This window comes from Coregonus clupeaformis, chromosome 23, assembly GCF_020615455.1.
Source record: "Coregonus clupeaformis isolate EN_2021a chromosome 23, ASM2061545v1, whole genome shotgun sequence".
NCBI classification, from domain to species: Eukaryota; Metazoa; Chordata; class Actinopteri; order Salmoniformes; family Salmonidae; genus Coregonus; species Coregonus clupeaformis.
This window is the reverse complement of record NC_059214.1, coordinates 56,006,982-56,020,221: the sequence shown is the minus strand read 5'-3', so window position 1 is coordinate 56,020,221 and position 13,240 is coordinate 56,006,982. Positions and strand designations below refer to the sequence as shown.

At 44.0% G+C, this 13,240-nt stretch overlaps 1 protein-coding gene across 2 annotated transcripts in view; it reads left to right on the top strand.

Annotated features, from left to right (window-relative positions):
• The window catches only part of LOC121536439 (integrator complex subunit 6-like), a 43,223-nt gene that overhangs the window by 3,181 nt on the left and 26,802 nt on the right, over positions 1 to 13,240 (top strand). For both annotated transcript variants that reach the window (XM_045206770.1, XM_041843698.2), the window contains exons 4-5: positions 9,247 to 9,336; positions 9,509 to 9,692. In XM_045206770.1, coding sequence (XP_045062705.1) covers positions 9,247 to 9,336; positions 9,509 to 9,692 — 274 coding nt within the window. The remainder of the gene's footprint in view (positions 1 to 9,246; positions 9,337 to 9,508; positions 9,693 to 13,240) is intronic.

Sequence of the window (13,240 nt, the reverse complement as noted above, 5' to 3'; positions counted from 1 at the left end):
ATATACCTAATACACGCATCTAAGGATGGAATGGAATTAAGAATATATACATATATGGACGAGCAATGACAGAGCGCCATGGGCTAAGATACAGTAGAATATTATAGAATACAGTATATACATATGAGATGAGTAATGCAAGATATTTTAACATTATTAACGTGACTAGTGTTCCATTTCTTAAAGTGGCCAGGGATTTCAAAAGGCAGCAGCAGGCTCTAATGTGCTAGTGATGGCTATTTAACAGTCTGATGGCCTTGAGATAGAAGCTGTTTTTCATTCTCTCGGTCCCAGCTTTGACGCACCTGTACTGACCTCACCATCTGGATGATAGCGGGGTGAACCGGCAGTGGCTCGGGTGGTTGTGTCCTTGATGATCTTTTTGGCCTTCCTGTGACATCGGGTGCTGTAGGTGTCCTGGAGGGCGCGTAGTTTGCCCCGGTAATGCGTTCGGCAGACCGCACCACCCTCTGGAGAGCCCTGCGGTTGTAGGCTGTGCAGTTGCCTTACCAGGCGGTGATACAGCCCAACAGGATGCTCTCGATTGTGCATCTGTAAAAGTTTGTGAGGGTTTTAGGTGCCAAGCCAAATTTCTTCAGCCTCCTGAGGTTGAAGAGGCTCTGTTGCGCCTTCTTCACCACACTGTCTGCGTGGGTGGACCATTTCTGTTTGTCAGTGATGTGTACGCCAAGGAACTTGAAGCTTTCCACCTTCTCTACTGCGGTCCCGTCAATGTGGATAGGGGGGGTGCACCCTCTGCTGTTTCCTGAAGTCCACGATGATCTACTTTGTTTTGTTGACGTTGAGTGAGAGGTTATTTCCTGGCACCACACACCCAGAGCCCTCACCTCCTCCCTGTAGGTGGTCTCGTCATTGTTGGTAATCAAGCCTACTACTGTTGTGTCGTCTGAAAACTTGATGATTGAGTTGGAGGCGTGCTTGGTCACGCAGTCATGGGTGAACAGGGAGTACAGGAGGGGGCTGAGCACGCACCCTTGAGGGGACCCAGTGTTGAGGATCAGCGAAGTGGAGATGTTGTTTTCTACATTCACCACCTGGGGGCGGCCCGTCAGGACGTCCAGGACCCAGTTGCACAGTGCGGGTTTCAGACCCAGGGCCTCGTGCTTAATGAGGAGCTTGGAGGGTACTATGGTGTTGAATACTGAGCTATAGTCAATGAACAGCATTCTTACATAGGTATTCCTCTTGTCCAGATGGGATAGGGCAGTGTGATGGCGATTGCATCGTCTGTGGATCTATTGGGGCGGTAAGCAAATTGAAGTGGGTCTAGGGTGACAGGTAAGGTGGAGGTGATATGATCCTTGACTAGTCTCTCAAAGCACTTCATGATGACAGAGGTGAGTGCTACGGGGCGATAGTCATTTAGTTCAGTTACCTTTGCTTTCTTGGGTACAGGAACAATGGTGGCCATCTTGAAACGTGGGGACAGCAGACTGGGATAGGGAGAGATTGAATATGTTCGTAAACACACCAGCCAGTTGGTCTGCGCATGCTCTGAGTACACGGTCAGTCGACATGTTGATAGAACTTCGGCAGCCTAGTCCTCAAATTTGCTTTGTTAAAATCCCCGGCTACAATAAATGCAGCCTCAGGATATGTGGTTGTGAGGCCGGTTGGATGTACTGCCAAATTCTGTTAAACAATGTTGTATGCGGCTTATGGTAGAGAAATTAACATAAAATTCTCTGGCAACGGCTCTGGTGGACATTCCTGCAGTCAGCATGCCAATTGACATTTACATTTTAGTCATTTAGCAGACGCTCTTATCCAGAGCGACTTGCAGTTAGAGTGCATACATTTTTTTCGTACTGGCCCCCCGTGGGAAACGAACCCACAACCCTGGCGTTGCAAGAGCCATGCTCTACCAACTGAGCTACACAGACATCTGTGGCATTGTGAAAACTGCACATTTTAGATAGGCCTTTTATTGTCCCCAGCACAAGGTGAACCTGTGTAATATTTCAAATGTGTAAAGGGGGGCCCTGGAGAAGAAAGGATGGGAACCCCTGCCCTAGACTAGTATCAGTGATCAGTTCAACAGAACAGGGCTGAGGAGTTAGTGAAGTAGGCCTCTCCTGATCAAATCAATCACATTGTATTTGCCACATGCTTCGTACACAACAGGTGTAGACTAACAGTGAAATGCTTACTGACGGGCCGTTCCCAACAATGATGAGAGAGAGTAAACAACAGGTGTAGACGAACAGTGAAATGCTGACTGAAGGACCGTTCCCAACAATGATGAGAGAGAGTAAACAACAGGTGTAGACGAACAGTGAAATGCTGACTGACGGGCCGTTCCCAACAATGATGAGAGAGAGTAAACAACAGGTGTAGACGAACAGTGAAATGCTTACTGACGGGCCGTTCCCAACAATGATGAGAGAGAGTAAACAACAGGTGTAGACTAACAGTGAAATGCTGACTGACGGGCCGTTCCCAACAATGATGAGAGAGAGTTAACAACAGGTGTAGATGAACAGTGAAATGCTGACTGACGGGCCGTTCCCAACAATGATGAGAGAGAGTAAACAACAGGTGTAGACTAACAGTGAAATGCTTACTGACGGGCCGTTCCCAACAATGATGAGAGAGAGTTAACAACAGGTGTAGACTAACAGTGAAAACGTTCCCAACAATGATGAGAGAGAGTTAACAACAGGTGTAGACTAACAGTGAAAACGTTCCCAACAATGATGAGAGAGAGTTAACAACAGGTGTAGACTAACAGTGAAATGCTTACTGACTGGCCGTTCCCAACAATGATGAGAGAGAGTTAACAACAGGTGTAGACTAACAGTGAAAACGTTCCCAACAATGATGAGAGAGAGTTAATAACAGGTGTAGACTAACAGTGAAAACGTTCCCAACAATGATGAGAGAGAGTTAACAACAGGTGTAGACTAACAGTGAAAACGTTCCCAACAATGATGAGAGAGAGTTAACAACAGGTGTAGACTAACAGTGAAAATGTTCCCAACAATGATGAGAGAGAGTAAACAACAGGTGTAGACTAACAGTGAAAACGTTCCCAACAATGATGAGAGAGAGTAAACAACAGGTGTAGACTAACAGTGAAAACGTTCCCAACAATGATGAGAGAGTTAACAACAGGTGTAGACTAACAGTGAAAACGTTCCCAACAATGATGAGAGTTAACAACAGGTGTAGACTAACAGTGAAAACGTTCCCAACAATGATGAGAGAGAGTTAACAACAGGTGTAGACTAACAGTGAAAACGTTCCCAACAATGATGAGATAGAGTTAACAACAGGTGTAGACTAACAGTGAAAACATTCCCAACAATGATGAGAGAGAGTTAACAACAGGTGTAGACTAACAGTGAAAACGTTCCCAACAATGATGAGAGAGAGTTAACAGGTGTAGACTAACAGTGAAAACGTTCCCAACAATGATGAGAGAGAGTTAACAACAGGTGTAGACTAACAGTGAAAACGTTCCCAACAATGATGAGAGTTAACAACAGGTGTAGACTAACAGTGAAAACATTCCCAACAATGATGAGAGAGAGTTAACAACAGGTGTAGACTAACAGTGAAAACGTTCCCAACAATGATGAGAGAGAGTTAACAACAGGTGTAGACTAACAGTGAAAACATTCCCAACAATGATGAGAGAGAGTTAACAACAGGTGTAGACTAACAGTGAAAACGTTCCCAACAATGATGAGAGAGAGTTAACAACCGGTGTAGACTAACAGTGAAAATGTTCCCAACAATGATGAGAGAGAGTAAACAACAGGTGTAGACTAACAGTGGAAATGTTCCCAACAATGATGAGAGAGAGTAAACAACAGGTGTAGACTAACAGTGAAAACGTTCCCAACAATGATGAGAGAGAGCAAACAACAGGTGTAGACTAACAGTGAAAACGTTCCCAACAATGATGAGAGAGAGTTAACAACAGGTGTAGACTAACAGTGAAAACATTCCCAACAATGATGAGAGAGAGTTAACAACAGGTTTAGACTAACAGTGAAAACGTTCCCAACAATGATGAGAGAGAGTTAACAACCGGTGTAGACTAACAGTGAAAACGTTCCCAACAATGATGAGAGAGAGTTAACAACAGGTGTAGACTAACAGTGAAAACGTTCCCAACAATGAGAGAGAGTTAACAACAAGTGTAGACTAACAGTGAAAACGTTCCCAACAATGATGAGAGAGAGTTAACAACAGGTTTAGACTAACAGTGAAAACGTTCCCAACAATGATGAGAGAGAGTTAACAACCGGTGTAGACTAACAGTGAAAACGTTCCCAACAATGATGAGAGAGAGTTAACAACAGGTGTAGACTAACAGTGAAAACGTTCCCAACAATGATGAGAGAGAGTTAACAACAGGTGTAGACTAACAGTGAAAACGTTCCCAACAATGATGAGAGTTAACAACAGGTGTAGACTAACAGTGAAAATGTTCCCAACAATGATGAGAGAGAGTTAACAACAGGTGTAGACTAACAGTGAAAACGTTCCCAACAATGATGAGAGTTAACAACAGGTGTAGACTAACAGTGAAAACGTTCCCAACAATGATGAGAGAGAGTTAACAACAGGTGTAGACTAACAGTGAAAACGTTCCCAACAATGATGAGAGAGAGTTAACAACAGGTGTAGACTAACAGTGAAAACGTTCCCAACAATGATGAGAGTTAACAACCGGTGTAGACTAACAGTGAAAACGTTCCCAACAATGATGAGAGAGAGTTAACAACAGGTGTAGACTAACAGTGAAAACGTTCCCAACAATGATGAGAGAGAGTTAACAACAGGTGTAGACTAACAGTGAAAACGTTCCCAACAATGATGAGAGTTAACAACAGGTGTAGACTAACAGTGAAAATGTTCCCAACAATGATGAGAGAGAGTTAACAACAGGTGTAGACTAACAGTGAAAACGTTCCCAACAATGATGAGAGTTAACAACAGGTGTAGACTAACAGTGAAAACGTTCCCAACAATGCAGAGAAAAAAAGACTAATAATAGAAACACGAGGAATAAATCCACAATGCGTAACGATAACACTGGCTATATACACAGGGTACTAGTCGGTGCAAGGGTACGAGGTAGATATCTCCATATAGGTAGGGATAAAGTGACTAGGCAAGAGGATAATCAATAGCAGCATTGTATGTGATGAGTCAAAAGAGTTAGTGCAGAAAGGGTCAGCGCAGATAGTCCGGGTAGCTATTGGTTAACTATTTAGCAGTCCTTATGGCTTAGGGGTAGAAGCTGTTCAGGGTCCTGTTGGTTCCAGACTTGGTGCATCGGTACCGCTTGCCGCGCGGTAGCAGAGAGAACAGTCTTTGACTAGGGTGGCTGGAGTCTTTGACAATTTGTAGGGCCTTCCTCTGACACCGCCTGGTGTGGAGGTCCTGGATGGCAGGGAGCTTGTTCCCAGTGATGTACTGGGCCGTACGCACTACCCTCTGTTGCGCCTTGCGATCGGATGCCAAGCAGTTGCCATACCAGGCGGTGATGCAGCCAGTCAAGATGCTCTCAATGGTGCAGCTGTAGAATGTTTTTGAGGATCTGAGGGGCCATGACGAATCTTTTCAGTCTCCTGAGCGGGAAGAGGCATTGTTGTGCCTTCTTCACAACTGTTTGTGTGTGTGGACCATGCTAATTCCTTAGTGATGTGGACACCGCGGAACATGAAGCTCTTTAGTATCTTCCCTCTCACCATGTCTTTGTTAGAATCCTCAGAACTTTGCTTGGGTGCATCTCGTTCATCTAAAATGTCTCCTCATCTCCTTCCCTTCATCTGCACTGATTATGGTAGAACTGGACTGGCGAAAAACACATTCCTGGTAGGTAAGGATCCAACACACTACCTATCCTGTCAATTCAAATGAGTGTATATGAGGTGAAGGAGATGAGGAAAGGATGTCCGTTTTAGACTTGAGATACAGCCCTTCCCCTTATCTGGTCTGACCACCATATGGGCTATAACCAAGACCTCATGAATGCGTTTTTGCCTGAAGGAAGAGCACTGTAGGGGGATATCAAGAAGGTCTGTCAGTTTACCTACACATCTTAATCGTTAACGAGCAGTCAGTAATGAAATGGAGAGAAAGATGGAGTGAAGAGAAAGGTAGAGGAGGTGTGTTTTTCAGTGCAGGGATGAAGCGCCCTCAGGTTGCCAGGTGTCTGAGCGAATCTTGCCAGGATAGATTGAGTGGTGGAGGGAGGGAGGGAGGGAGGGAGGGAGGAAAGGAGGGAGGAAAGGAGGAGAGGTAACCAGCTGGTGGGTAATCCAGGGCCTGAACTGATTTTCGCTAGATGGAGAGAGGGAGGGAGGACAGCAGCACAACATGGCAACCCAACTAATTGAGATCTGATGACCTCTGTCTATACATGTTAGCAGACCTGGCAACGTGCCTAAGCATATAGACAGGCGGACAGTCCCATAGGGGAACAGTACATCACCCATACCTGCCCTGCCAGGCCAGTGGATTACATCAGTCACGCTGAAGCCATTTCTATGCTGTGACATTTACAGTGATTATAATGAGGAGTAATGTAGCTTCTCTGTTAATAGGAGTGTTTTCCTAATGAAATATATTGATTTTTAAAGCCTAAATCCACCTGCAGGGTTGTCTCTGGCTGCTACTTCATATTCAGTCAGATCAGCAGGGGGTTGACTAGAATAGGATATCATTAGTACCGTTCTGAAGGAAAACTCCAGGTTGTCATGGATACCCTCCCTCGTCAATCAGGGTACGTGGGTCTGTTTTCTTTACTCTGTTTATAGACTCCCAATGTATCACCTGAGCACAAAAAAATCACTGTCTGGCCACAGTGAAAAGTAAGAAGGGAATAGATCCTTGTCCATTGATGGGAACAGTCACCAGTGGGGAAAGCACTAAACCTCAAGAGGTATGCATTTTGTATCCACAGTCAGAGGTCTACTCCTGAGTGGCGCAGTGGTCTAAGGCACTGCATCGCAGTGCTAACTGTGCCACTAGATCCTGGTTCGAATCCAGGCTCTGTCGCAGCCGGCCGTGACCGGGAGACTCATGGGCGGCGCACAATTGGCCCAGCGTCGTCCAGGGTAGGGGAGGGAATGGCCGGCAGGGATGTAGCTCAGTTGATAGAGCATGGCGTTTGCAACGCCAGGGTTGTGGGTTCGATTCCCACGGGGGACCAGTATAAAAAAAATATGTATTCACTAACTGTAAGTCGCTCTGGATAAGAGCGTCTGCTAAATGACTAAAATGTAAATGTAAATGTAATGTCTTGGTAAATTCCTGGACATAATGTTAATCTCTATTGATAGAGAGAGTGTCAGGGCAGCAGTGAGTTGTTATGGCTTGGCAGAGACTATGTTTCCAAGGTGAATCATACCCATGCCCTCACAAAGCCTGTGATAGATTAGTCTGCTATCTAGCCGTCCGATTAGCCCTTTACTGTAGGCATTGGTGAACTGTTGGAATCGTGGAAATAGAATGATTATTCAAATTCTACAGTTGGAATATAGTGGGCAGCACCTTGAATACATTGTTGTTTGACATATCAAATTAATGAATAAGCCAAGGAGGAATTATTGACAGGATAGGAACCAAAGTGTTGGTCTGTTTCCAGGTGACCCTAATTTAGATGTTACATTACAAGTTTTCTTACCTCATGTAGCCGCTGCAAATTTGTGACATGCACACAAAAAAGTTTTATTTTAATTTTTTCCTGTTCGAATCTCATCATGGACAACTTTAGCATTTTAGCTAATTAGCAACTTTGCAACCACATCCCACTGCACAGACTTCAATTCAACGTTTATTCCACTTTGGTTAAAGGGAAACAACATTGATTCTACCAGTGTGTTCTCAGTGGGTTACTACTTTTGAGTTACTTTGCAACTACTTTGCATGTTAACAAACCTTAACCCTTTAACCTAACTCCTAACTATAACCCCAACCTTAACTACTTAGCTAGCATGTTACCTAACCCCTAACCTTAACCCCTAGCCTAGCTAACGTTACCCGCCTAACTAACGTTAGCCACAACATATTGGAATTTGTGTGATGTACACAAATGTGTTGTGAAGAAAGATAATCGTGTGATACACACCAAATGTGTTGTGATGTAAATGGTGTAATACACACGAAAAGGTGGACTTTCATGTGCCTGTCACAATTTTTCAAAATAAGTAATTTGTCTATTTCACAATAAGTTGTGATGGTGTGTTCTAGTCATACTGTAATCTCTTACCCACTTCCTCTCCTCCCTTGACACTAATTCAAATCAAATCAAATTTTATTGGCCACATGCGCCGAATACAACAGGTGCAGACATTACAGTGAAATGCTTACTTACAGCCCTTAACCAACAGTGCATTTATTTTTAAAAAATAAAAATAAAACAACAACAAAAAAAGTGTTGAGAAAAAAAAGAGCAGAAGTAAAATAAAATAACAGTAGGGAGGCTATATATACAGGGGGGTACCGGTGCAGAGTCAATGTGCGGGGGCACCGGCTAGTTGAGGTAGTTGAAGTAATATGTACATGTGGGTAGAGTTAAAGTGACTATGCATAAATAATTAACAGAGTAGCAGCAGCGTAAAAAGGATGGGGTGGGGGGTGGGGGGTGGGGGTGGGGGGCAGTGCAAATAGTCCGGGTAGCCATGATTAGCTGTTCAGGAGTCTTATGGCTTGGGGGTAGAAGCTGTTGAGAAGTCTTTTGGACCTAGACTTGGCACTCCGGTACCGCTTGCCGTGCCGGTAGCAGAGAGAACAGTCTATGACTAGGGTGGCTGGAGTCTTTGACAATTTTGAGGGCCTTCCTCTGACACCGCCTGGTATAGAGGTCCTGGATGGCAGGAAGCTTGGCCCCAGTGATGCACTGGGCCGTAATTACCCCCACCCCTATCAAAACCATTGCCTGTACCCCAAGGGGTGAATCTGTCTCTCCCAACCTCTGTCGGTTTCTCTCACACTCCTCATTTGTCTTCCTCCCTCTCACCCTCTCTCCTCCTTGACATTCCTAAAATAGATCTCCAGTAGGTTAACTATATAATATCTCTTCATGTACTCCTGTTATTTCAGCTCCAGGCCTCAAGTACCCCTCATCACAGCTCAGCTCAGGAAGCTTTTTGGCTATGCTAATTTTACTCTCACGTTTCCTTTTGTGTTTGACCTATTTGCATTTATCTGTACTGTGTCTGCACACCATTTTAACCGCTTTCTTTTCTCTCTCTCCCTACACAGGGCAGGAATCCCTTCTTCCTTGAGCCGTCCATTGTAGTGGCCATCACCGACGGCAACAAGCTGACCAGTAGCGGTGGAGTCCAGGATGAGGTCAGTCATCACGGAGACCTGGGTCAAAGCCACTCAGGAGTACTTCCTGTTGCTCAGCTGACCAGACCTCTGTCTGTCTGTCTGTCTGTCTGTCTGTCTCTCTCTCTCTCTCTCTCTCCCTCTCTCTCTCTCTCTCTTTGCCTCCCTCCCTCTCTCTCTCTCCCTCCTCCAGCTCCACCTTCCCCTGACCACTCCTCTGCCGGGCAGTGAGCTGACCAAGGAGCCGTTCCGCTGGGACCAGCGTCTGTTCTCCCTGGTGCTGAGGATCCCTGGACACGCCACTGTAGAGCCTGAACCACTAGGGGGGGTCCCCCCCGACGACTCGGCCATCACCCCCATGTGTGAGGTCACAGGAGGTGTGACACTGTGTGTGTGTGAATGTGTTTAACTATACTTGTGGGGAGCAGAAGTCCCCACAAGAATAGTAAACAATAAAACATTTGACCAACTGGGGACATTTTGTTAGTCCCCACAAGGTCAAATGCTATTTCTAGGGGTTACGGTTATAATTAGTGTTAGGGCTAGAATTAGGGTTAGGAGCTAGGGTTAGTTTTAGGGTTAAGGCTTTCGGGTTAGGTTAGGGGTTAGGGAAAAATGTATTTGAATGGGACTGAATTGTGTGTCCCCACAAGGTTAGTCATACAATACTCTCTCTGTGTGTGTGTGTGTGTGTGTGTGTGTGTGTGTGTGTGTGTAACTGCCTCTGTTTATGTAAGGCCTTATGAGGCTAGAGTATGTCATATCAAATCAAAGTTTATTCGTTACATACACAGGAAACAGCGGGTGTAAACGGTACAGTGAAATGCTTACTTGCACGCTCTTTCCTCAACTGTGCAGTATCAATACCAAAAAAGTGTTCAATAGAGCAGGGGTTATTTTTCACTCCGGCCCCCTTAAAGCATTGGGGAACATCCTGCCTACTACTACTACTACTACTACTACTACTACTACTGGGACTCTACATGCTGCTACTACTACTACTACTACTACTACTACTACTACTACTACTACTACTACTACTACTACTACTACTACTACTACTACTACTACTACTGGGACTCTACATGCTACTACTACTACTACTACTACTACTACTACTACTACTGGGACTCTACATGCTACTACTACTACTACTACTACTACTGGGACTCTACATGCTACTACTACTACTACTACTACTACTACTACTACTACTACTACTGGGACTCTACATGCTACTAACTACTACTACTGGGACTCTACATGCTACTACTACTACTACTCTGGGACTCTACAACTACTACTACTACTACTACTGGGACTCTACATGCTACTACTACTACTACTACTACTACTACTGGGACTCTACATGCTACTACTACTACTACTACTACTACTGGGACTCTACATGCTACTACTACTACTACTACTACTACTGGGACTCTACATGCTACTACTACTACTACTACTACTGGGACTCTACATGCTACTACTACTACTACTACTACTACTGGGACTCTACATGCTACTACTACTACTACTACTACTACTACTACTACTGGGACTCTACATGCTGCTACTACTACTACTACTAGGACTCTACATGCTACTACTACTACTACTACTACTACTACTACTACTACTACTACTACTGGGACTCTACATGCTACTACTACTACTACTACTGGGACTCTACATGCTACTACTACTACTACTACTCTACTACTACTACTACTACTACTACTACTACTACTACTACTACTACTACTACTACTACTACTGGGACTCTACATGCTACTACTACTACTACTACTACTACTACTACTGGACTCTACATGCTACTAACTACTACTACTGGGACTACTACTACTACTACTACTACTACTACTGGGACTACTACTACTACTACTACTACTACTACTACTGGGACTCTACATGCTACTACTACTACTACTACTACTACTGGGACTCTACATGCTACTACTACTACTACTACTGGGACTACTACATACTACTACTACTACTACTACTGGGACTCTACATGACTACTACTACTACTACTACTGGGACTCTACATGCTACTACTACTACTACTACTACTACTACTACTACTACTACTACTACTACTACTGGGACTCTACATGCTGCTACTACTACTACTACTGGGACTCTACATGCTACTACTACTACTACTACTACTACTGGGACTCTACATGCTACTACTACCACTACTACTACTGGGACTCTACATGCTACTACTACTACTACTACTACTACTGGGACTCTACATGCTACTACTACTACTACTACTGGAACTCTACATGCTACTACTACTACTGGGACTCTACATGCTACTACTACTACTACTACTGGGACTCTACATGCTACTACTACTACTACTGGGACTCTACATGCTACTACTACTACTACTACTACTACTACTACTACTATTACTGGGACTCTACATGCTACTACTACTACTACTACTACTACTACTACTACTACTACTACTACTGGGACTCTACATGCTACTACTACTACTATTACTACTACTACTACTACTACTGGGACTCTACATGCTACTACTACTACTACTACTACTACTACTACTACTACTACTGGGACTCTACATGCTACTACTACTATTACTACTACTACTACTACTACTACTACTGGGACTCTACATGCTACTACTACTACTACTGGGACTCTACATGCTACTACTACTACTACTACTACTACTACTACTGGGACTCTACATGCTACTACTACTACTACTACTACTACTGGGACTCTACATGCTACTACTACTACTACTACTACTACTACTGGGACTCTACATGCTACTACTACTACTACTACTACTGGGACTCTACATGCTACTACTACTACTACTACTGGGACTCTACATACTACTACTACTACTACTACTGGGACTCTACATGCTACTACTACTACTACTACTACTACTACTACTACTACTACTGGGACTCTACATGCTACTACTACTACTACTACTGGGACTCTACATGCTACTACTACTACTACTACTACTACTGGGACTCTACATGCTACTACTACTACTACTACTACTACTACTACTACTACTACTACTGGGACTCTACATGCTACTACTACTACTACTACTGGGACTCTACATGCTACTACTACTACTACTACTACTACTACTACTACTACTGGGACTCTACATGCTACTACTACTACTACTACTACTACTACTACTACTACTACTACTACTACTGGGACTCTACATGCTACTACTACTACTACTACTACTACTACTACTACTACTACTACTACTACTACTGGGACTCTACATGCTACTACTACTACTACTACTACTGGGACTCTACATGCTACTACTACTACTACTACTGGGACTCTACATGCTACTACTACTACTACTACTACTACTGGGACTCTACATGCTACTACTACTACTACTACTGGGACTCTACATGCTACTACTACTACTACTACTACTGGGACTCTACATGCTACTACTACTACTACTACTACTGGGACTCTACATGCTACTACTACTACTACTACTACTACTACTACTACTACTACTACTACTACTACTACTACTGGGACTCTACATGCTACTACTACTACTACTACTACTACTACTGGGACTCTACATGCTACTACTACTACTACTACTACTGGGACTCTACATGCTACTACTACTACTACTACTACTGGGACTCTACATGCTACTACTACTACTACTACTACTACTGGGACTCTACATGCTACTACTACTACTACTACTACTACTACTGGGACTCTACATGCTACTACTACTACTACTACTGGGACTCTACATGCTACTACTACTACTACTACTGGGACTCTACATGCTACTACTACTACTACTGGGACCTACTACTACTACTAC